Here is a 24,921-nt window from a genome sequence, read left to right on the forward strand (position 1 = left end):
ACATCAAAATTACAAGTAAAATATAGAACAGCCGTCATTAAGAACTGTCAGAAATTGAGCCAAATGGAAGTCCTACAACTACAGAATTAAAACTACATCAAGACTGGTAGGAAGGGCAGAGACACCGAACAGGCTGGTCCCACACCCACATTTGGCCGATAAAAATCGGGAGGGATATCTCAGGGGCGAAGGATCCCAGCCCCACATCAGACCCTCCAGCCCAGCGTTCCAGTGTCATGAAGAAGAGACGCTCTGTCTTCTGGTGATAAAAAACCAGCAGGGATTGAGGCTGTAGCAGACAGAAACTACCGGGCCCCCTGACAGGTCCACTTAAGGGGCCCACGCACAGACTTACTCAGACTCACTCCCTCTGAGCTCCAGCACGGAGGCAGCAGATTGAAAGGCACCAGAGACACATGGAGAGAAACCGAATTGTCAGATATCAGGGCAAGAGCTGAGGAGGCACCTTTCACCTAGACGCATCTTCTTCCAGAAGAGCTGGAAGAGGCCACTGTTCTTTTTCTGAGCCCTCCCGCCACAGAACCACAGAGCTGGGAGGTGGGCGCTATATCTGAGACTCCATCAACCTGGCTCACACTGTTTGACTCCCCCTACCCCCCCGCAGTGTTCCCTCAGGCCCTGCTCCACCCAACTTTTGGGCCCACCCAAGCTCATTCCAGTGACTTTTCCATATGAAGTGCTTGTCTTGGCCCATGCTTGAGGTTTTCCTAAATTCTCTCAAGCAAGCAGCAGCTGGCTTCAGTGAGCCCTGTACCGTTTGCTAAGTTACCTCAGGCCTGGCACTAGCAGCAGCTGGCCTTAGCTCACAGTTTGGTCTCATCTGAGCACCACCAAGCCCAGCACAAGTAGCACTTATCTGCAGATTGCATTATAGCTTATACTGTGTGACCAGACAGAACATAAGCAGTGACTGACTTTTGATATGCCAACAACAGTCAAGCCTCAACTACAACAGGAGGGTATACACAGCCCACACAGTGGGTACACCCGTAGTACCTAGTTTGGATAGCAGGGGAGGCTGTGCCACTGGACCCTACAGGACACCTACTACATTAGGCCACACTACCAAGCCTGTGAGGTGTAGCAACTCTACTTAATACATAGAAACAAACACAGGGAGGCTGCCAAAATGAGGCAAAGAAACATGGCCCAAATGAAAGAACAGATCAAAACTCCAGAAAAAGAACTAAACGAAAGAGAGAAAAGCAATCTATCAGATGCAAAGTTCAAAACACTGGATATAAGGATGCTCAAGGAACTCAATGAGAACCTCAGCAGCGTAAGAAAGATCCAGTCAGAAACACAGGATACACTAATTAAAATAAAGACCAACTTAAAAGGAATCCACAGTAAAGTGAATGAAGCCAAGAATCAAATCAGCGATTTGGAATATAAGGAAGCAAAAAACAACCAATCAGAATACCAAGAATAAAAAAAGAATCCAAAAGAATGAAGATAGCATAAGGAGCCTCTGGGATAACTTCAAGCATACCAACATTTGCATTATAGAGGTGCTGGAGAGAGAAGAGAGCAAGAAATTGTAAACCTATTCAAAAAAAAAAAAAATGACAAAAAACTTCCCTAAGCTGGTGAAGGAAATAAACATACAAGTCCAGAAGCACAGAGTCCAAAACAAGATAAACCCAAAGAGGCCCCCTCCAAGACACAACATAATTAAAATGCCAACGGTTAAAGACAAAGACTCTTAAAAGCTGCAAGAGGAAGGTGAAGGAGTTCCCATAAGCTTATTTCCCAAAAGAAACTTTGCAAGCTAGAAGGGATTGGCAAGGAGTATTCAAAGTGATGAAAAACAAGGACCTACAACCAAGATTGCTCTACCTGGCAAAGCTATCATTTAGAATCAAAGGACAGATAAAGATATTCAGTCAATCTTCTTATCAGTATAAAATTTTGTTTCTCTAATTTCTATAAATTTGGGATTATGATATGGAGAAAATAATAGAAATAGAAGGGAGGATTAATAAATCTGCACCAAAATTTTAAAATAGAAGATTGTCTTTTATGCTATTTAGAGGAGGAAAATAGGAACAGAGGCTCATCCAGAACCAATATTACAAGATTACTATTTGAGTAAATCATTGATCTTAATGCCTCTTTAGAAGAGGATGCAAGTTGCCTGTAATGCATGCAGAGTTGAGGCTTATGATTATTTTTAAACATTTTGAAGAATTTTCAATATCAGAATTTGAAAATCACTATATTATACAATCTGTTCTTAGGAGTTCTTATACTTTGTAAATATAGATATGTTTGCCCAGGTTATCCTTTAAATGTTATTTTACACATTTAGAAGGATTTCTAGTCTCAGAAATTTTGAAAATCACTATAGCATACAACACTGTTCTTTAGAGTTTTTATGCGTTATAAATATAGCCATGTTTACTCAGGTTATCCTTTGAATGATTGCTTTTACATGCATTTTAAAAACAAAAAACAAAAAAAAAAAACCCTCTGGCTGCGTGGCTCAGTTGATTGGAGTGTTGTCCAGTACACCAGAAGGTTGTGGGTCCGTCCTGGTCAGAGCACACATGGGAGCAACCAGCTGATGTTTCTCTTTCCTCCCCCTCCTCTCTTCCTAACTCCCTTTCTCTCCCTTCCTCTCTCTCTAATACCAATAAACATATCCTTAGGTGAGGATTTTTAAAAAATGCTTTGTTGGCCTGAAATATTTATCTTGGTTTGCAATTTTTAGTTCATCTTTTTGCTAATGGAACTATATTTGGTAAAAGACCAAACCCATTGGAATAGTGTAATCCTTTCATAAGTCCAGTTTTAAATACATTTTAAAATATTTTCACAGTATTTCCTTAGGATTTTGTTATTCTTATATTATTTATCACATTATTTATTATTTATTTACAATTAGAAAGAAGGTAAGAAATATTGACAGAGGAAAGACCAGGATAATAAAACAGTCATTATTTTTATTAACAGTAATATTTTTATACTATTGATTAGGAAACTTTTTTTTTTTAATTAATTTATCTTTAGAGAGAGGGGAAGGGAGGGAGAAAGGGAGAGAAACACCAGCATGTGGTTGCCTTCCTCACGACCCCCAGCAGGGACCTGGCCTGCAACCCAGGCATGTGCCTTGACTGGGAATTGAACCGGCAACGCTTCAGTTCAAAAGCCAGCACTCAGTCCACTGAGTCACACCAGCCAGGGCTGATTAGGAAACTATTAAGGTTTAAGTAGTAAAAAGGAATTCTACAATCCTTTTGTTCCATTTTTCCCCATCCTCTTATCTAATTGATCTTCAAAGACCTTGATGTTTCCTCAATGTCTCATTGCCAATTCCTTGCTTCTAATCCTCAGAACATATAAGGCTGTCTTGCCTGGGCCTTTGGTACCCTTTCTTAGAATTCCTTTTCTTTCTCCTGAATAAGTAATGCATATTTTTTTAATGACTCTCTGGTTCACCTTAGGTTCATGTTCCTTTCCTTTCTCCAGCCATCAATGACCAAAACTGGGTTAGGTTCCCCTTCTCTGTTTACAGAGCTCTTGTACATATGTGCATCATACTATAAACTGATTTTTAATCTATTATTACAGATATATTTTTCTCTGAATCTCCTTAGATTATACTTCTAAAGTTAAGAATTTTATGTTACCCAGTGCCTGATGTATAGGAACTCAATAAGAGATTGTGGTAAAATAATAATAATAATAAGGTACCAGGTAACATCTCCTATCAGATCTGTAGGTATAGCAAAACTTTAATTTTTTACAGGGCTGCAAACTTAGAAACACCAAATTTCTTTAACTTTATTTTAACTTTAATAGAAAGAGGACATCACAGCACTGCCATCTCAAAAGCTGTTTTGACATCTTTCATACTAAATTTTTTTTTTTTTTTTTTTTTTTTACTTTTTGAACAGCAGCTATGTTTACAGTGTGAAACCTGAGTTCATTTAAGTTTAGATATACCTGAAGGGACTAGTAAGTATATTTAATGGCCATTATTTATCTTCTATACTAGTCAGGTTTTATGATTTCTCAGAATTAATTAAAATATGCATCTGATGGAAGGAGACTTGACTTGGGGCAGTGAACATACAGTACAGCATCCAGGTGATGTGTTGTGGAATTATGCACCTGAAAGCTGTATACTTTTGTTAAGTAGTGTCGGTCACCCCAATAAATTCAATAAAAATGAAAAAAAAATGCCTGAGGAGTTTGGAAAGTATAATGTTTAACATTTTAAATGGGTAATAAAAGTAATTTGACAACTAGAGCTCTCATTTTTACAGTGACTAGCAGTAAAATACAGCAGAAAAAAAATTTTACTTAAGGAGCAGAATTTGGCTAAGTTTCACATTTCTTTTAAGCCTTGCCACAACTAAGTTAGCAAATAGACACTAGCTATCTGAATTGTAAGTAAATTCTGTGTCTTGTAGCTTCTCATCAGCAAAAGAGATTTACAGCATAGTATCTCAAGGACAAAAATAAGTGTTTATGTCCAGGTGATTTACCTTTAAGTTCCCTTTAATTAAAGCTGATTTCCTTTTAAGGAGGTATTCACATTTATGATTTAATCATTTTTTATTGGTAAGAGAGCTTACATCATCAATTTCCACACTAAAAATCATAAGATACTCAAAGTGCTAAGTCAGCATATTTCTCTAAAGAAGGGAAAAAATATTTCCTTCTTGAGGAAAAAAATGGTCATCTTTCCTTCCTGTCATGGACTCATCAGCAAGGTGACTGAGGACTCGGGGTAGGAAAGGGGTTGGGGGATCACATGAGGCTAGCAGCCAGAGATATGAAGTGGTAGGGGTAAGCCGAAATCTTTTGGATTTTGGTTACATTAAGCAAATAAGTGAATGGGTTGAGGAAATCAGTAAATATGTTGAGGATAATGTCAGCTAAGATTTTTGCTACTAAAAAAGATACTGTATTTTTGCCATGCTTAAAGTGCTCCCATGTATAATGCGCACCCATGTTTTTGGCCCAGACTTTCAGGAGAAAAATCTCTCATTTTAATTTTTTAGTTCAATTATTTATTTATATTTAGGAACAAAACCAATTACCATGTTCCAGGGTATTATTTTGCATATGGATATCGGTATTACTTTCTAGAGTTACACTTTTAACACATAAGCATAAATAAAAGAATTAAAAACACATAGGTACAGAATTGTACTACCCACGTGTAATGTGCATCCTTACATTTCCCCTAAAAATTTGGGCAAAAAGTGTACATTATACATTGCAAATTATGGTATCTAAAAAGACAAAGAAACAAGGCTAGAAATAGTCCAAGGTGTGTTGGATTGGAATTACAGATATAAGTATGAATTGAGGACTTTTATACATATACACTGAGACCTGGAAATAGTTCTAGATGTTTATGTATATATGGGTATACATGTGTGTGTTTCACCCCAATAGCAGTGAGTCCACTGTCCTTCCAGATCTTCATTTCTAAATTCAGTGAAGAAAAAGTGAAGAAAAATATAAAATATACCCAGAACACCTTTTACCAGAGAAATTATGGGGACATATAGAAAGGACCAGGATCCAGCCTAAAAGGGCTCTTTCTGGACAAAGCAACCAATTTGAGGCTCACACTAAATAACCATAATAATGGATCACAACCCATTGAATTAAGTAGGAACATATGAAACCATGATGACATAAACAAGTAACTGATAGAAAAGTTTGTCAGAATGTAAATTAATAAATGTAGGAAAAATAGTGGACATAGAGAAGCACATTCGGTCACTGTCACAGAGGTAATCCTTCCAGGAGTTATCCATGGCCACTACTGTGGGTAGAAGATTGATGAGGAAAAGGGTTTTAGTGTAATCCTAAATACTAATCAGTTTTGCAAAATATCAATCAGTTACAGAGGGAGAAAGTGGTGAATTTAATGTGAAGAGACTGGGCAGCAAAATTGCCAGGTAATGGAGATTGGTATCAGCAGCGGTGGAACAAATTGACACCCTGAGCTTCTTGGTGTGATGCACTGAGAAATGCACATTATCAATTTTATGGTATTTCTGACAATGCTTTCCTAAGTCCGATCAAGAGAAAGTACCACTCAGACCCAGGTTGAAGATCATACCCTGCAGAACGTAAGACCTGAAATCTTTAAAGCCAATGGGGACATGAATGACAGGGAAATATTAAGGAACTGAAAAGAGATGGCAACTAAATGCAATCTGTATTCCTTGTTGGAGACATGTTGGGACACTGGGCATTTGAATGAGGATAGGATAGCGTTGTGAGAAACTTGCTTGCTAAATTTGGAATTTGCTGGTGTTAGAGGATCTTTGTTTTAGGATATACTCACTGGAGTGTTGAAGGGAGACAACCTCATGTCTGTAGCTTGCTATGAAAAGGTTCAGAAAAAAGACTAGCAGTAACAGTGTATATGCACAGGAGCAGCTAGAACAGATGTGCTAATATAGTAACAGTTAGGAAGGCTGGGTGAGGTGTTCCTTTCACTTTTCTACAATTTTTAAACTATTTCAAACTAAATGATTAAGTTTTAGAAAATGAAATATGAGGATATTTACAAAATAAAGTTCTTGAAATAATTCTTTTGGTTAGCGTATTATGATGAGCATGTTTCATTATGAGAATTATTAGAGGATGCAAAAAAATGAAAGGAAGAAAAGTTTAAAGAAAAGAACATTTTACTGCATGCTGTTTCCTAAACATTGTGGTAGTCCCAAAATAAGTTCGTTTTTTACTCAGGATAGAATTTGTTATAGCTGTTTGAGATAATGTAGCAATTGAAGCAAATGTATTTATTTATTGAATAACTGCTGTCTAACAGGCAGCATTCTAAGTACTTAGGGAACAGAAACCAAAATGAAACTCTGCCCTCAAGGAGTTGCATTTTAGTGAAGAGAGAGAGGCAATACCAAAATAAGTAAAATATCTAAACTATTAATTACATCGTATTAAAAACTACAGAGAAAAGTAAATTAAGGGAGGAGTCTGGGAGCATTGGGGTAGGCTTTGTAATTTTAGATAGGGAAGTCTATCTAAAGAGGGTGATACTTGAACAAAAACATGAAACAAGTGAGAAAGCAAGCCATGCACATCTGGCAGAGCACACAGCCAGTGCAAAGACAGAGGTGGGAGTTTTTGTGATGTGGACACCGAGGGGGCCTGAGGAGCTGGAGCCAAGTGAATGAGCCAAGGAGGACAAGTCAAATCAGAGGAGTAATAGAAAGCCAGGCAAGGACTTTGGTTTTCAATCTGAGTGAAATGGGAATCCAGTGTATACAGTAATGGAGATGAGGAAGAACCAATAATGAAGACTGAGATGGTGCTTTGTAACCCAGACCTATTCTCTGTGGCCCCCAAAGCAGCAGCTAGTGAAATAAGAGGAAAACTGTGTGATTGTAGTGTGCTAGAATCCATGCCAAGGAAGCCATCCCCATGAGAGTCAAGTGACCACCTAGGTGTGTGTGTGAAAAGCTGCTGACAGCCGGAAGGGAGGGTTTCAGAATAGAGCAAGGGAAGGGGAATGGGCGGCAATTAACATAGATGAGTCTTTTGAAGAGTTGTGGTGTAAAAGCAGTAAAAGGGGGCAGTTGATGGAGGAGAAAAGGAGCCTAGAGTTTTGTTTTGAGTTGGGAAAAGTTAAAGCATGATTATATGCTGCTGCATGTGATCTAGTAAAATGGAAAGCTTAGTGATACAGGAAAGGGAAGAAAATCGCTGAGAAATGTCTGTGAGTAGCCAAGGGGCTGAGTGCTATCACACAAATGGAAGAATTGGCTTTAGCTGGAAACTTGGCCATTTAATTCATTGTAATAAAAGGAAACACTGATATTGATAGGTGGTGCATGTTTGTGGAAGGTCCCTGGTGGTTCCTGTTCTCTTTGGGAAATAGTAAGAATGGTCATCAGCCAAGATTGAGAATTGGGGAGCACCTCCTGGAGAGCTGAAAAGAGAAAAGGAGGTTTGAAACAGTCATTTAGGAGAGTAGGAAAGGTGAGGGACCAGAGAAACATCATGTGACAGCCAGTCAACCTTAAAGACTGAGCTTAAGTAAGTTTTGTTTTACGTGGGGAAGAGGTTGAAGAAAGGGAAGGGATTAGTGTGATTATTGGGTATGTGAGAGAAAGGGGTGTTGAGGGTATCTGCAAGGAAATGGTTACGGTGATTCACTCTGGGGTTCCAGCTGTGTCAGAAGGAACTGAGGGTAAGAGGGTCGGGGTCATAATGGTAATGTGAAGTTGAAAGGACAGGGAAAAGTTGTAAAAGCAAAGGCCTTATGGGCCCTTCAGGGTTCGTGGGAGCAAACCTATCAATGCAGAGAGGAAGCAAGCTATGAGGAAGGATTGTCTAGTTAATTGGGTAGGAGTAATGGCAAAGATGGTGATCGTGAACTAGGAGCTAACTCTTCAAGGACTGAGGGAGAATGACCCAAGTATTCACTGAGGACTACATGTGGGTGGGATGGGAGGAGGTTGATGCCAAGAAGCTCAAAGTATAGGAGGAGCAAGGAGAACCATGCCAGTAACTAGTGGGCCCAGTTACAGGCTGTCTTTACATTTCCTGAGCAGAGATCAATTTGTCTTTTCTTTAACTCATTAGCCACCTAATCTAAATTCTGAATCCTTTAAAGGAATAAGGAAAATAAATAAAAGCAAAAGGTGTTAATTTTTTATTTTACAAATAGTTGGTTCTTCTGTGAAGTTTTATTAATTAAAAAAACCAACTTTAACCTATCACTTTAAGATACTTTTAGTTTTGTATTCAATAGCATAGCCAACTGAGTTATACCTCAAATTTTTAAATATTTTATTTATTTATTTATAGAGGAGAAGGGAAGGAGAAAGAGGGAGAGAAACATCAGTGTGTGGTTGCTTCCCATGCGCCCCCCCACCGGGAACCTGGACCACAACCTAGGCATGCGCCCCGACTGGGAATCGAACCGCGACTCTGGTTCGCATACCAGCATTCAGTCCACTGAGCCACACCAGCCAGGGCATATACGTCAAAATTTTTGATGTTTTTTGGAAAGAAAACTGTTATGTCTGCTTTTTATAATTTATATTTTGTTGTTTGTGTTGGCATACATACAAAAGACTTGTGTGTGTATTTACTAGGAGCATAATAAATTATTTGCCTGATAAAGATACTGATGTTTAATTGTCTCCTTTTTTCTAGATTACATACCGCTTACGACACCTTCTTCGAGCAAGGTGTGATGCTTCCCCAGTGACCAATAATACCATCCAATTTCACTGTGATCCTAGTTTCTGGGCTCAAAATATTATCAATTTAGGTAGGTCATTATGTACATTTTCTAAAGTGCTTTTGTTTCTGGAACTCTTAATGATTATGATATGTTATTGAAAATGTATGTCCTTCCACCCCCAAAGTGTTTTTGTTACTTTGTTTTAAAGACATGGAATTTTCACTACTATTGTATTAATATGTGTGTATAATGTGACACATGCATGAATATAAACATGTAAATATATGGATGATATGAACATCCTCTGTTGACTCAGGACTAAGGAGTTCTCTCTGTCATAGAATCTTTCTTGAACTTTTTATCAGAATGGGTAGATAAAACTCTTGACTTGTGACTGTCATTGATACAGGATTTTTGATATTTAGAATATTTTCTAATAAAATAGTATTTCTCATTCTATCGCTGGCTTACTTTTTAAACGCAGTCATCAAACATCTAATGTTTTATTTGCTTTATCTTGCTAGGGGAAACTTTTTTTTTTCTTTTGTCTCTTATGTAATAATAATATATATTTTAATTTCCTAATGGAAGTGGAACATGCATACAGAAAAGTGCCCAAACTTTAAATATTCGAATACAGAGAATTATCACAAAGGAACATTAGGAGCCCAAACATCCTTGTGGGCAGTTCAGCAGGAAGTTATTATTTTAGCTTTCCGGTTACATTATTTGCTAGAAAAAAAAGACTTCATTTTGTTCCCTCCTTTCTTGATTTCTCACAAGGAAATTATAGAAACAGAAATTTAAAAATTCTCTACACATTCTTCAAATGCAAATACTCTCTTTGATGACAGCATTTGGGCTCATTAACTTTGTTTCAAAATCATCAAAGATGGTTGCTCTCTCATTCTGAAGCTAGATTCCAGATAAGAAAGGAAGAAAGGGCAGGAAAGAGAGCCAGTACCCTCAGAACACACCAGGAAAGGAAGAAATAGGCTTACGTGAAGCTCATCCGTACAAGGGAAGAACAAAAAGAATGGTGATGGTGTGGCTCATTAAAGAAAAAAATGACAAGGTGACCATGCAGTTCAGTTTAGAAATACATGCAGCCATGTGTTAATATTGATTCATAGCAGGCTACTGGAATCACGCACTCTCTCGCCTGCATTACAAAAAAGAAGCATCTTAATAACGAGGCATGTGCCCAAGTGACTATCTCTTAACCCTTTCCCATCTTACCAAACCACATTCAGCTGTACAGAGAACCTGTCACAAGTTATATATCCATACACGTAGTCATCTGTGTAGAGATGTATCTACTAATAAGCATATCACTTACAGTATAGATGCAGGTATAGGTAAAAACAAGAATATATGTGTAACTGTGCACACACAAATGGATATGGTTTTAGGTAAGTCAGCATCAGCAGAAACAATAAAAATAGCATCTCCTGTTTGTGAAGAGTTTGTGAAACTCTGATATAATAAAGTTAAATATCCTTTACTGTAGGACTTCTCAGACCTATCTTTTATAGCTCTGTAAATTGTCATTTACAATGAAATTTACATTTTAAATCTTCTAAGGAGACAAGTTTCCCAAACTTACTTATCCCTGGCTTCCGAGAAGCATATTTCATAGTGCAAGGGGAAAATACTGATATGAATATTCAGTTAAATGTTTTGGTGACTTGGTGATTTGTTCAATCCCTCTGAACCTTAGAGCCCTCATCTGTAAGAAGGAATTTAACAGGGAAATACATAGACCTACTGTCACAGTGCCTAACACACAGGCATTTAACAATAATCATACTTTTTAGGATGCATATACTTTGTAAATTGAAACATTTAATTGAATCTCTACTGTTGAAAAAATTAAGCTTGCCTTATTCTTGGATCAGACTTATTAGAGGCACCTTTAAACTCTATAACCATATATGTAAGCCACTCAATATATTCTCTATCAGAGAACTGACATAGTATGCACTGTGAAGGTGTCAGGAACTTGAGAGATTACAATTAATACTAAAGAATCAAAAATACTTTGTGGGATTGTTTTTAGAACCAGTGTCAGATTTGCTTGTTTTGTTTTGATATACTGCAGCAGTTCTCAAAATACAGTCTGAGACTCCTTCAGGGAACCAAAGAGGACTCCCTTTTCTAACTACATATCTGCATGTGGATGAATTTTCTTGATGTATTTCAACCTAAATATTATGAGAAATAATGCAGAAATAGGCATGAGGGTTCAGCTATCAAGCCAGACATTTAAAGAGATTTTCAAAAAATACGAAACAATGTCACTCTTCACTAAGTTTTTGTGGGAATTTATTTTTCCTAAAAGTATGCTATTAGGGGTTTATTACTTTTAAATGAATTAGTAAAAAATTTTTAATTCTCATTTTTAGCTTCTAATATGGTAAATTTCAATAGAACCTTCATTACCAAAGCTCTTTGGAGCATTCTATTTTTAAGAGTGTAAAGGTTTCTTGAGATCAAAAAGTTCCTTGGCAGTTTGGAAGTTTAGCAAGAATGTAGCCTTACAAAATGTGGTATTTCACTATCAGAAAAACTTGAGAACTTAACCTTCTCTCTTTAATTTAGGTTCTTTAGTAATCGAAGATAAAGAGAGTCAACCACAAATGCCTAAGCAGAATCCTGTTGTGGAACAGAATTCACAGCCACCAGGTGGTTTATCTTCAAACCAGTTATCCAAGTTTCCAACACAGATCAGCCTAGCTCAGTTACGACTCCAGCATATGCAGCAACAGGTAATGGCTCAGAGGCAACAGGTGCAACGGAGGCCAGCACCTGTGGGTTTACCAAACCCTAGAATGCAGGGGCCCATCCAGCAACCTTCCATCTCTCATCAGGTAAATTTGGAAGCAGGCCGGTCGTAACTTAGATAATTATAGTGCAATTGTATTCAGCAGCTCTTTAAATAACCAAGACATCCGTCATCTGTGATTTAAGAATGTGAATTTATGAAAATGTATTGCACTGAGGATCCCTGATTTAACTCTTAGATTTTATAGCTCTTCTCAAAAAAAAGAACTGATGGTTTATTTAGCTAGTATATCTATTTTCATCTGCTTTTCATTGTCTTAATATTATAGACAATGTGAGGCTGCAGTGTTTAGAAAACCACATCGTATCTTAGAAACTAGAGCAAAATGGAATAGAAGAGGGCAGAGGGATATGGTTCATTAAAAATATGCCTTTTTCAAACTTTATTTCTGAGCAAGTATTCCATGAACCATCTTTTTTTCACTAATTATGGAATATTGTTTACTTTTAATCCAATTTTTAAGATTAAAAGTTTTAACCATCCTGCTCATTTTAGATGCGGGCTTACTTAGATTTAATAAAGGTTTACTAAGGAGTGTAAAGTCTAATTAATATAAATTTTCTGTTATTTTTACTTACATTTACTTATTAATTTATATTCTTCCTATTTCTGAGAAGGATTTGAATTGACTTACAGTAAATGACACAAATGAAATGGTATGAGGTTTAATAAGAGTGTGTAGAACTAGGCTAAGAATTCTCATACTTGAGAACAAAACTGAAAATTTTTTGTCAACCTAAGCAAAAAGAAATAGAAATAATATCTATATTATTTGATAAAAGGAAGCATGCCAGTTAATTAGAGGAGAAACCTTTTACTAGCACTGAGAAGAAGGTATAATGTAGGTCTTTATGAAAAAGTAATTAAATGGCATAATAGTATTTTTGTAGCAATTTTACAAAACACTGAAGTTGTCTTCATAAGACTCTTCCTAAAAAGTTGTGGGTATAGGTCTATCCTGATTTTGTTAAATTGCTTCCTTGAAGGCCTGAGGTGATGTATTTGAGGTGATGGCTTTCTAGTAATTTGATTAGGAAGGCATGTCAAATCCAGGGGAATATTAGTATAACCAATTGATTATTCCTCTCAAACTTTGTTTCAACCCAGGTTTTTACAGGAAGTAAATAACAAGCAATTTAAGAGGTCTTTGGTGAGTGTTCCATGGGAAAAGAATTGTACACTTTAGATACCAGGAGTGAAACTGGCAAAGCTGAAATTTTGTTAAGAAAATTGAGGAATAATTTTGTTACTACTTCTGCACACTGCAGTGATGTATTGCAGATAGACTACAAAGAGTACCAAAAAAAAAAAATTCTGAAAATAAGCATGAAGAGGAGGGGAGAGAGAAAATAATTACTTGCTGAGTGCCTAATGCTGAGCATTTGCATGATTAATATTTATCTTGAGTGTCTGAGAGGTGGTAAAGTTATTTTTATTTAATGGTTTATTAACCTGAAAAAGAATAAATTGCTTCTTCAATAAGAAGTGGGGAACTGAGGCAGTTAATAGCGACCACGTGACTTGGTCACATTCCCATAAATAGTTATTTACATAAGCAATGATGAAACAGAAGTGACCTCTGAGCCTTTAGCTTGTGTATCTCAGAAACTGGCTTTTGATCTTACTTTTCTTCTCTAAGATTTACTGCTACATAATCTATATAATGTACAATCTCTTTTTTACAACCCATTTTTTCTCACTTAGAAATAGTTTTTGCATCTTTTGGTCATTACCTCATACACTGTTCTTTTTCTCTTGACTCTTAGTGACTCCTGAGTCTTCTTTCACACTCTCATCTTTCATTTTTAGCTGCTCTGCCAAACACTCACTCATACGTTTTCCACTTACCGGTTTGCACTCTTCTATACATTTTTATACTGCCTTCCTTACCTACTTTCTTAGCTTTCTACCCGTTTATTTGCCTATACATGCGGGAAAATGGACTGTCTGTAAAAACAGATGTTTATGTGTGCCCCTAGCTTGGTAGGTATGTTCAAGTTGTATTTTACATCTGTCCATAGTGTTCAGGTAAATTTAAAGGATTGCTTCTAAAAATTACTTACATGATAGTTCCCTGTTTCTTATTCCTCTGAAGATTAACCATGTATTCTGCGTGGTTAAAGAGCCAGGTGATACAGAAATTGAATACATAGTTACATGACTGAGTGGTACAAACTTCATAGACGTTGTGCATCTCTCTCTATTTAGCAGTATGCAGAGTACTGTTATACTCCAGTGGACAGATCTAAGTTTGTTAGCATTGTCATATGTTAATTATTTATACGTGATTCACAGCAGTGTTTCTCAATCCTGAGCCACATTTACTGCTGTGGAAATAATTTTTACACACACACACACACATTAATTTCCCTAAACAGTGAATGGATGTTAGAACATCTGCTATCCTTCATGGTTTTACACAGTTGGGAGCTACTGACCTAGAATAAAATCAAAACCTGTAATAATGAAGGTACTTAAAATGCAGATGAGTATAATAATGATATGTCAGTCACTATTCCTCCCTTTCTTCCTTCTGTATCTTGCAAATTAATCAACTCCATTTAATTAAAATAACACTGATTTTGATATTTTTTTTAGTGCCCATAACTAGTTTCTAATCAAATTCTTTCAAGTTGCTGCCTTTCAACCCTGTCACAGGGTTGTAAGAAATTAACTCAACCGACTGTAACAATTTAAGAGAGGCAAAAAATCACCCCCCATCGTACCAGGCCGCAGGGGCAACACCCGTTCCCGCACTCGCACTGCTGTGGCAGCCAGCGTCTCTTCCTCACTGAGTCAGGGTGAATCTGTGTGATCTAGTAGGGTAGCCAGAGCTTCTACAACTACCTTTATTCTACCTTCATGATCATTTTGGGTGCTTTTCCACTTTTTAAAAAATTATAGATAAATTTAGGAGTTTTTCATGGTAATTCCCCAACTATTTTTCTGTGTATGTGTTTCTATGGTATAAAACCCTTCAAATCGCAAAACTTTAGTAGAAAAATCAAAAACAGTTGTTAACTGATTCAGGCATTTTACTTCTCTAAAGTTTAGACATTTCCTGTTTTTCTTTGAACTTTTTTTTTGTATTCTTCACCCACAAAATTTTCCTTGGTCTTGAAATGATATTTAAATATATTTTTTATTGGTTCTATAATTACCGGCTACTCCTGAAAGTTACTGAAGGCAAACCCAGTGCTAACTAATTTGTAAGAGAGGGGAGAAAGAAGCAATGTTACCCAATAAAGGAAAGTACATTCCAAAAATGGGTGAGGAAAAAGAAGACAGAGCTATATACCCTTTATAGCTACTGCCTTCACTGTGTCAAAGTTTAAGGCGTTGCTACTTCAACTTGATAAATTCCGGATTTATTGTCCCCTTGTGAGTATGTGGGAGTTAATAGTTCCCTCTCTGAGAGGTGCTGATCATAAACATAAACAGGATAGCCTGAAAGTTAGTTGCCAAACATAAAGAGAATTGGATAGTCAAGATGAGACTCGCATATAAGGTTACCTTGCTCTAGAACACAGGTCTCAATTTACAGGGCTAGCATTTATGAGCAAAGTAAGCTTGCCTTCCCAGCCCTTTCCCTATCCTGTAACCAACCAAAGTTGTCCTTGAAGGGTTTCCTTTCAAATATATTTTCTTTTAGGGAAACTCACCCTCTAAGCTCTAATTAATATCTTAACCCTCCAGCTAAACACCAGAACATATTTTGGGTAATGATACGGCAAACGATTGGGAGAAAAGCCTTAGTGCTGCTGCCTTTTCCTTGCTGTGTGGCTTTTTTGTAGGTGTCTAAGCTTTCTAATGTTTAGTGTCCCAATTTGTAAAATGAGAGAGGGTAACAATGAGATAACACGTGTAAAATGCTGATCGCAATGCCTGGCATAGAGTTTGATCTTAGCGAGAGCAAAAACTCATTTATTTTTAAATGTTATTTAATTTCAAATGTTTTTATTATTCATGATTTATTGGTTAAGAGTGGAGCCAGAGTACTTGAGTTCAGGTCCCAGTTCTGTCCCTTACTATCTTTGTTACTCTTTGACAAGTTACTTAAATTCTCCACACCTCCAGGATTGTTGTGAAGATTAAATGAGTTAACACATGTAAATAACTTAAAGCGGTATCTGGCATGTAATAACTGCTAGCTAAATGTCAGCAATTATTACTTTACCACCACATTATTTAGGAGGTTGAAGAAGGTAATTCTCTGCAAAAGGTAATCATCAAGAATGAGACAAGCTTCCCTTGCTTCCCCACATGGCATAGGCCTGGTCTTGGTGTAACCTACTTACAACAGGAACCCCCTCTGCCAAGGCTCTCCATAAAGCTTTTCTTTGAATTGCTTCTACCTACACATTCTAGATGGCTGCCTTCTTCCCCTATACATTTGTTGTGGTGTTAATCAATGATTCCTCTGTGGCAGAATTGCTGGGTTTTTTTGTAAAAGGTGAAAAATAGAGTTTTCTATACTTTGTCTTTCAGGAGATGATTGCCACTGAATTTTTTTTTTTTTTTCAGCAACCCCCTCCACGTTTGATAAATTTTCAAAATCACAACCCCAAACCCAATGGACCAATTCTTCCTCCCCATCCTCAACAGCTGAGGTACCCACCAACCCAAAGTATGCCGCGACAAGCTATGAAGCCCAACCCCCTACAGATGGCTTTCTTGGCTCAACAAGCCATAAAACAGGTATATATGTTCTTATTTGCCTGTTGCTTACTGTGGTGCTTTCTGCCTTGAAATTACATTGAATGTATAGAATAAGTAACAGTTACAAAGAACAAAAGCAAGCTTTTTAAAAAACTTTTTCCAGTTTTTTAAAAACATTTTATTGATTATGCTATTACAGTTGTCCCAGTTTTTCCCCTTTGGCCCCCCTCCACCTGGTACCCCCATTCCCTCCAGCAGTTCCCCTCCCTGTAGTTCCTGTCCATGGGTCATGCATATAAGTTATTTGGCTTCTCCATTTCCTATACTATTCTTAATATCCCCCCTGTCTATTTTGTACCTACCAGTTATGCTTCTCAGTCCCTGCACCTTTTACCCCATTCTCTCCCTCCCCTCTCCCAGCTGATAAGCTTCCAAATGATCTTCATATCTATGATTCTCTCTATTCTGGTGGTTTGCCTAATTTGTTTGTTTTGTTTTGTTTTGTTTTAGATTCAGTTGTTGATAGTTGTGAATTTGTTGCCATTTTGATCTTCTTTTTCTTAAATAAGTCCCTTTAACATTTCATGTAATTATGGCTTGGTGATGATGAATTCCTTTAGCTTTACCTTATCTGGGCAGCACTTTATCTGCCCTTCCATTCTAAATGATAGCTTTGCTGGATAGAATATGGTAATCTAGGTTGTAGGTCCTTGCTTTTCATCACTTCGAGTACTTTTTGCCAGTCCCCTCCTTGCCTGCAAAGTCTCTTGAGAAATCAGCCAACAGCCTTATAGGAACTCCTTTGTAGGTAACCTCTGCTTTTCTCTTGCTGCTTTTAAGGTTCTCTGTGTATCTTTAACCTTTGGCATTTTAATTATGATGTGTCTTGGTGTGGTCTTCTTTGGGTCCAACTTTTTGGGACTCTGTGCTTCCTGGATTTGGATGTCTGTTTCCTTCACCAAACTAGGGGAGGTTTTTTTCCTTATTTTTTCAAGTAAGTTTTCAGTTTCTTCTTCTTCCTCATCTCCTTCTGGCATCCCTATGATTCTTATTTTGCTACGTTTGGAGTTGTCCCAGAGGCTCCTTATACTATCTTCATTTTTTTTAATTCTTTTTTCTTCTTGCTATTCTGCTTGAATGCTTATTTCTTCCTTGTGTCCCAACTCATTGACTTGAATCCCGGCTTCACCCCTCCACTGTGGGTTCCCTGCAGATTTTTCTTTATTTCACTTAGTGTAAGCTTAATTTCTTCCTGAAACTTTTTTGTTGTTGTTGCTGTACTCAATGAATTCTTTGAGCATCCTGATCACCAGTGTTTTGAACTCTGCATATGATAGATTGGCGCTCTTTGTTTCATTTAGTTCTTTTTGTGGGGATTTGTTCTTTTCTTTCATTTGGGCCATATTTAGCAGCCTCCCTGTGTTTGCTTCTTTGTATTAGGTAGAACTGCTTTGACTCCCTGTCTTAGCAGCATGGCCTGTTGTATAAGAGGCACCTGTAAATTGTGTGGGGTGAAGGCTTAGGCAATCGCCAGGGCAGGGCTGCCCGCTTCACTGCATTGTGTCTTTGTTTGGCGGGGTGGGGCGGGGGCTCGGAGAGGGCCACCATTGCTGCTGCGGCTTCTGGAGGTTTGCCTACCACTTGCCCTGTTTCCAGTCATTTACTCCCCATATGTGACTGGTGCCTTTCCAGCTGTTGCCTTGGTGCTGAATCCCAGAGGGGCTGAGTCTATTGTACGTTCTAAGTCTGTGCAGGCCCTTTAAGTGGAGTCTCCTGAAAATCTGGCAGTTTCTTATACTGCCCAACCCCCACTGATTTTTACAGCCAGAAGTTAAGGGGATTTAACCGCCTGGCAGTGGAACTCTGGGCTGTGCGGTCCGGCCTGGGGCTGGGATCGCTCACTCCCAAGGTACCCCTTCCGATTTTTATCCACCACAGGTGAATGTGGGGACCGCCCATTCCTCTGCCACTGCCTCTCCGTGCCGCACCACATCTCCGCCCCTCCTACCCGTCTGGATGAATGTGGCTTCTTTAAATCCTTGGATGTCAGGCTTCCATACTGCTCAGTCTTCTGATGGTTCTGGGTATTTGTTTTGAGGTCTAGTTGTAATTCTTTCTGTGATTGCATAAGGAGGCAAAGCATGTTCACCTACACCTCCACCTTGACCAGAAGCCTCGTAAGCTTTTTTTAAATATAAATGTGAATTACAGAATTTATTACAGACTGACCTACAGAGACAAAGCTAAGAGAAAGGGTCTTTATGCTTCATAATTAACAAAAGAAATCAAGCCACTTTATATGAGTGAAGACCCAGAATAATCAGTGAGTCATAGGTATTAGTTTTACAATAGTGATGTATGTAGCTTTTAGGAGAATACATTAAATTTCCTAAGACAGAAATAGTCTAGTAAATACAGGACACTTTCTGCAAAAGAGAACAATAAGTTAGTCTTTAAATGTTTCAAGGAAACTTCTTAGAAACAAACTCAGTGTGATGGTTTTAATATGGAGTACATACATATCTGATAAAGTTTATTATTTAAGGTTACATTTTAAGTCTGCAAAGGTTTAATATTTATATTCTTAATGTCTTCAGGTAAAAATATATTCTAGGTATTACATTATTTTTGAAAAAGTAAATGTTCTCTCAGTGCCTTATCTTCTCCAAGCACTGTGTCAACAGTCCTTCCAGCTTAAGATTTGTAGATTGATTTCAGTTTATTTTGCTAGGACTGAAATAAAGACTGTGATGCTAGTTCCATAATTCTGTGACATTCGTTTCAACCAAATGATTTGAAAATATTATTTTAAAAGTTTATACATTGCATGCATGTAAAATTCTTACCTATCTCTATTTCGTCATCATTTATTTTCCTCCTAATTTTTTGGCTTTTGCAAGTTTATTTTAAATCTCATTTGCCCCAACTATAAAATAAGTGCTTTGTAAAGTTGCACTGTCACTTAATGCTAATATGTATTAAAACACCTAGCACATTCTGTGTACTCAAATTTTACTTTTCTTCTTCCCCATTTATTATTTGTAATGGATAGACATACACTACAAGAATGTTTCCTGCATCAAAAATCTAAACATGAATGAATAAATGAACAAACCAGGAGAAAATATAGTGGAGAATTGGTTTTAATTGGAAGATTATTTTAACTACTTATAGTATACTTGTACAGTAGGAGTACTTTTTAGTTTTTAAGAAAATGCAGTAATCTGTGTGTGATCACCTAAGTATAGTATATGGGAAAAAACATGTTAAATTTTTATGAGGTATTATCTCATTTTCATGTTTGTTTGTTTTAATCTCATATACATAGAAAAAACCTAGAAGGCTATACATGCAACTGTAGCTGTGATTATTCTAGGGAGCAGAGGAAGTGAGTCCAAAGAAAGGGCATTGGGCAGGGATGTGGATAGGAAATTCATATTAATAAAGAATACATTCATATTTCTTTACATAGTTTTTCCAGTGGAACATATGAATTGGAATGTTTCAGACCTATCACTCCATATAAGATAGTCCATATATTAATGGTATTGCGTTTGGGAATTTTTCCCCTTGTATAGTCTTGAAATAACTCTTAGTTGCTTTTTTTTTCTCCAGTATATTATTTTGAAAATTTTCTAACACAACAACTTGAAAGTGGTATAGGTGACAAGTTGCTTTATATGCCTTCTCAGTTATTGTGTATATATCCCTACATCCATCCATCCATCAAGCCTTCTTATTTTTTTGATAGGCTTTGATGTAGATCGTAGACAGCTGCATGGTGCATCTGTGTACACTGAAGCATTCCTAGCGTTAGCTTAGTTAATACATTTATCTGAGCCTGTAACAAATGGCAAAGTTTCCTCAGATGTTTGTAGATGCTTAATGACTTGTTCATATACGAGAAATGAGTGAAAAAAATGTGAAAGCTTGGATCTGGGCCTAATGTTTGAAGATTGAGGTTTCACTCTAGTATTAAGTATCAGTGTTTATTGGGAGAATTCCTAGTCTCACCATATTTAGATCTTACCTCTTAGGCTGATCCAGTTCCCTAAGGACCTTTCTGTCTTCTGTCTAAAATGTAGGGCCTGGCTCCTAGTTGAAGCCCTCTGCAGGAAGGTAGGCAGAGAGCCATCAGCAGAATGGGCGGGAAGCTCAGCAATCACTGTGTGTGCACCTTCTGAATCTTCATTTTCTGTTCATCAATTCTCCCCTCAACTGAGTCTGGTGCCTTTCAATCTAAAGACACTACTTTACCTGTTTTGGAGGATAGACTTCCAGTCTTTTTCTGTGTAGGTGGAGGAAGTCCTTATTATCTTGGGGTAGCTACAGGTAGAGTAGGAAAGGAACATGAGGTCAAATACTTTTTAGACAGACTCTCAACATAACATTCTCTTTCTAGCCCCATCTTCACCTCTCGTGCTTCTGATTGCCAGGCTGTTAGGGGTTCTGCTTCTCTATTTTCCCCACTGCCACCTTAGGTTTCAGCTTTATCAAATTAAGTAATTTGCTGTTTGTCCATCTGGTCTCTAGCTTCCAAAATGTGTTTTCTGTCTTCTCCTATTTTCTGTCTTCATGAGTCAGTGCCTTTTTAGAATTCCTTTTAACTATATTATCAGGTAGGGACAGAAGAAAATATGTTTTTAGCCCTCCATCTTTACCTTGAATGTATTTATATTTCTTCTCCAGTATGTGTACTGGATGCCTGTGTTTATATTTCTGTTCCAGTATATATAAGCTTTCCAAGATTGATACTGTGATTTTCTGGTGTACAAGGCCTGTCCAGAAAGTGTCCAGCCACGTGATTTGAAAAGTAGAGGCATTTATTGAAGATAAAAGAAACATTGTACGTAGGATAATAATGCCTCAGTCCCCTTCAAAGTGGGCACCTTGGGACTTCACACAGCTCTCCCAAATGCCATCAGCTGTCCTGTAGTATTTTCCTGAATCTTATCGAAAGTCTGAAATCTCTTCTCTTTCAAAGGTGACTTTAGTTTTGGGAGAAGCCAGAAGTCACAGAGTGCCAAAACTCGGCTGTTGGGGGGCTGAGTCACCTGGGTGATTTGATGTTTCATCAAAAACCTCTGCATGAGGCGCAGCGCATGAGCTGGCACATTGTTGTGATGAAGCTGCCCATCACCAGTTGCCCATAGCTACGGCCTTCTGAGTCATCCAGATAGTTTCTCTGGAGGAATGTTCAAGCTTATTGCAAAATTTGATGCATATTCATTGCTCTTCTCATTCAGTCATTTTGAATGTGATGGCGACATGATACACATGCTTACTCAACGGTGTCTACCGCCCCAACTGACTCATACAGTGAAGTTGTCCTTGTTCACACATGTGCATTCCAGTCCACTCTCCTTGGCTGCCACATTACATCAATGTTGTACAAACCAGTCTTGTTATATTAACAATGGTTGGACTTACTCCAGACAGACTTTGTATATTAACTGTTGTCTTCTGGTAAAAATTAGTGCCATATATTTTTGGACGGGATTAATAATAGTTACTTATACCTGTGTCCTCTCCCCTTTCCATTGAAATTACATTTGAATTCAAATAGCAAAATGTGTCTTCTACTTTGCTGTGTGTCTGGAAAAGGGATTAGGCAGACCTTTTATGTTATAGGATTGCTGATCGACAACCTTTCCTCTTTTCTACTGCAGTGGCAGATCAGCAGTGGGCAGGCTCCCCCATCAACTGCCAATAGCACGTCCTCTACTCCTTCCAGTCCCACCATTACTAGTGCAGCAGGATATGATGGAAAGGCTTTTGGTTCACCTATGATTGATTTGAGCTCACCAGTGGGAGGTTCTTATAATCTTCCTTCTCTTCCAGATGTAAGTATACACAAAATTTATAATAAGAATCTATTTTAAAAATTTTATGTGAACTTGCCTTTGGTAAAAGCCATGGGTTTGTTGGATTATAGGTTGTATATGTTTATTTTAGAAGTTACTTATATCCTTTAGAAATACAACAGCAGGGGGGGAAAAAAAAGTAAACTCTTGACCATACTACAGAATGTCTTCAGGGCACTGGAGGTGAAGGTGTTTGTAAATGGATGGTATGGCGATGGATTATGGAATCTTAAGTTAGGAAAGCAGGGGAGTAAGGGCATGGGAAAGAAGTGCTGGAAAGCGAGATTGCTGGAATGTGATGTAAGAATAAGATGAGAGAGGGACGCTAGAGGTGAAGACAGCGGAGACAGAGACAAGTTCAATAACAGAAGTGAAAACATTTTCTCTTACATTGTACCAATGCAAAACCAACTCTAATTTATATTAAATATATTTACTCCCTAAACTCTAACTTTGTTAGTATAACTTATTAAAAAATCTTTCTAAAGGCAGAAAATATAGCATCCTATGGACAGATCTCCATACATAAGTTGAGACTTGTTTTATTTTTTTTTTATTATCCTCCAAGGTTAGGTAATCTCACACACACACATTAAAAGCCTTTAAGAACTATCTTGTAAGATTGTGAAAGAATTTTTCATTTTTCATTATTTAGTTTTTTAAGTTACTGAGATCAACTGATATTTCCTAATAGTGGCATCATTAACCTTACCAGAGTTATTTCATTTTTTAAATAATTGTTTATACTTTAAATGGATAGAGTGCATGTATTTCTCACACATAGGTAATACATAGGAAAACTTTTTGTCCCATTCTTATTTTATGTTAGCTTTTAGGATTACTCTAAAGCATAAATAACTTTTCTTACATTAAGATCTATCAAATCCAATCGTTTCAGTACTCTTTTACTCTGAAAAGTATTGGCCAAGGTATTGCTAAACAATTATTAAACATAAATGACCATGCGTACTTCCCTACTTCCCCAACTGAAAGATGACGCTGGAAATTAAAATTGTCCTCCTCTTTTCCTCTAGAGTCCTCAGATACTGGTGACTCTTTGTTCACCAGCCTTTCCCAACGAGATTCCTCATCTGAACCACAGAACAAGAAACTGATTTGAGTGGCTATTTTCTCAGTCCTCCCAAGGATGGTTCATAACTAGCACTATTCTAGATGCAGAGGCAAGAAGTAAATTTGTTATATACAATCTGTGCCCTAGGACTACAGGACTTAATTCACTTGTAGAATCCTGGTTGAGAAAGGCTGCAGCCGTGTTAGAGAATTGAACTGGATTTTAATCACAAAGATGTTCATGGGAAATAAGTAGTTTTTATCAGCATGAAAAATATTTGGGTCTAAAGCATTAAAGTCTTATTCAATAGAAATTTATTATTTTAGCCTGGCAATCAATTAGGAAACAAGTATGATTTGTATACCTATTAGGTTAGAGCAAGAATCTACGAGGGATCAGTTTTTCCTACCAAACAGTAGTACTGTACTTAGGTGATGTTAGTGTTCTGGAAATGTGTTATGTATGGACTTGCTTCATTTATCTGGCGCATACCAAAACCTTAGTTCTCAAGTCTGAGCCAAGAACACAGGTGTCTCTACAACCCTTACAGAGGCTCCACAAGATCCTCCCTGTGTAAGGCCAGATTTTCTTCATGTTCTTCAACCAAAACTACACATCAGAACAAAACCACACATCAAAATGGATTTAGTGCTCTGACCAGTGTGGCTCAGTGGGTTGAGTGGCCAGCCTGTGAACTGAAAGGCCGCCAGTTCAATTCCCAGTCAGGGTACGTGCCTGATTTGTGGGCCAGATCCCCAGTTGAGGTGTGCAAAAGACGACTACACATTGATGTTTCTCTCTCTCTCTCTCTCTTTCTCCCTCCCTTCATCTCTCTAAAAAAATAAATAAATCTTAAAAAAAAATTCAGTGCAGAAACAGATACAAGAATTCAGTTGGCTGTTATTAAGCAAGATGCTAGAGATTTGCAAAAATGTGAAACTGCTACTTTTCTCACCAAAGTTTTTTTTAATTGGCTACCTTTTGTTTTTTTTTAAATAAATTAAGTATTAAAAAATATTTTAGATTTAATTTTTAAGGGTGTGAATGGCAACACAATATTCCTTTCTCTTGGCTCATGATTTCTAAAATAGTGTGTCCTACTATACTTACTAACACAGAACACTAAGAAGAGTGAAACTTTTTTTAATACTCTGCATCAAAACTTCTCAAATATGATATCTGCCTGTTTATTATTTGATGATAATTAAACTATTAAAGTTTTCTTAAAAATTTAAAGTAGCTTTTAACTTGCAAAGTCTGGATACCATGAAAT

At 37.4% G+C, this 24,921-nt stretch overlaps 1 protein-coding gene across 4 annotated transcripts in view; it reads left to right on the plus strand.

The window, feature by feature from the left end:
* The window catches only part of TRIM24 (tripartite motif containing 24), a 103,435-nt gene that overhangs the window by 69,313 nt on the left and 9,201 nt on the right, over positions 1 to 24,921 (plus strand). For 3 of the 4 annotated variants that reach the window (XM_054564151.1, XM_054564152.1, XM_054564154.1), the window contains 4 exons: positions 9,178 to 9,295; positions 11,810 to 12,078; positions 16,578 to 16,751; positions 22,382 to 22,555. In XM_054564151.1, the coding sequence (XP_054420126.1) occupies positions 9,178 to 9,295; positions 11,810 to 12,078; positions 16,578 to 16,751; positions 22,382 to 22,555 (735 nt within the window). The remainder of the gene's footprint in view (positions 1 to 9,177; positions 9,296 to 11,809; positions 12,079 to 16,577; positions 16,752 to 22,381; positions 22,556 to 24,921) is intronic. The other variant, XM_054564153.1, reaches the window with a different exon arrangement.

This window comes from Pteronotus mesoamericanus, unplaced genomic scaffold (genome assembly GCF_021234165.1).
Source record: "Pteronotus mesoamericanus isolate MK-2021 breed Mesoamerican mustached bat unplaced genomic scaffold, CSHL_Meso_final scaffold_85, whole genome shotgun sequence".
Taxonomy (NCBI): Eukaryota; Metazoa; Chordata; class Mammalia; order Chiroptera; family Mormoopidae; genus Pteronotus; species Pteronotus mesoamericanus.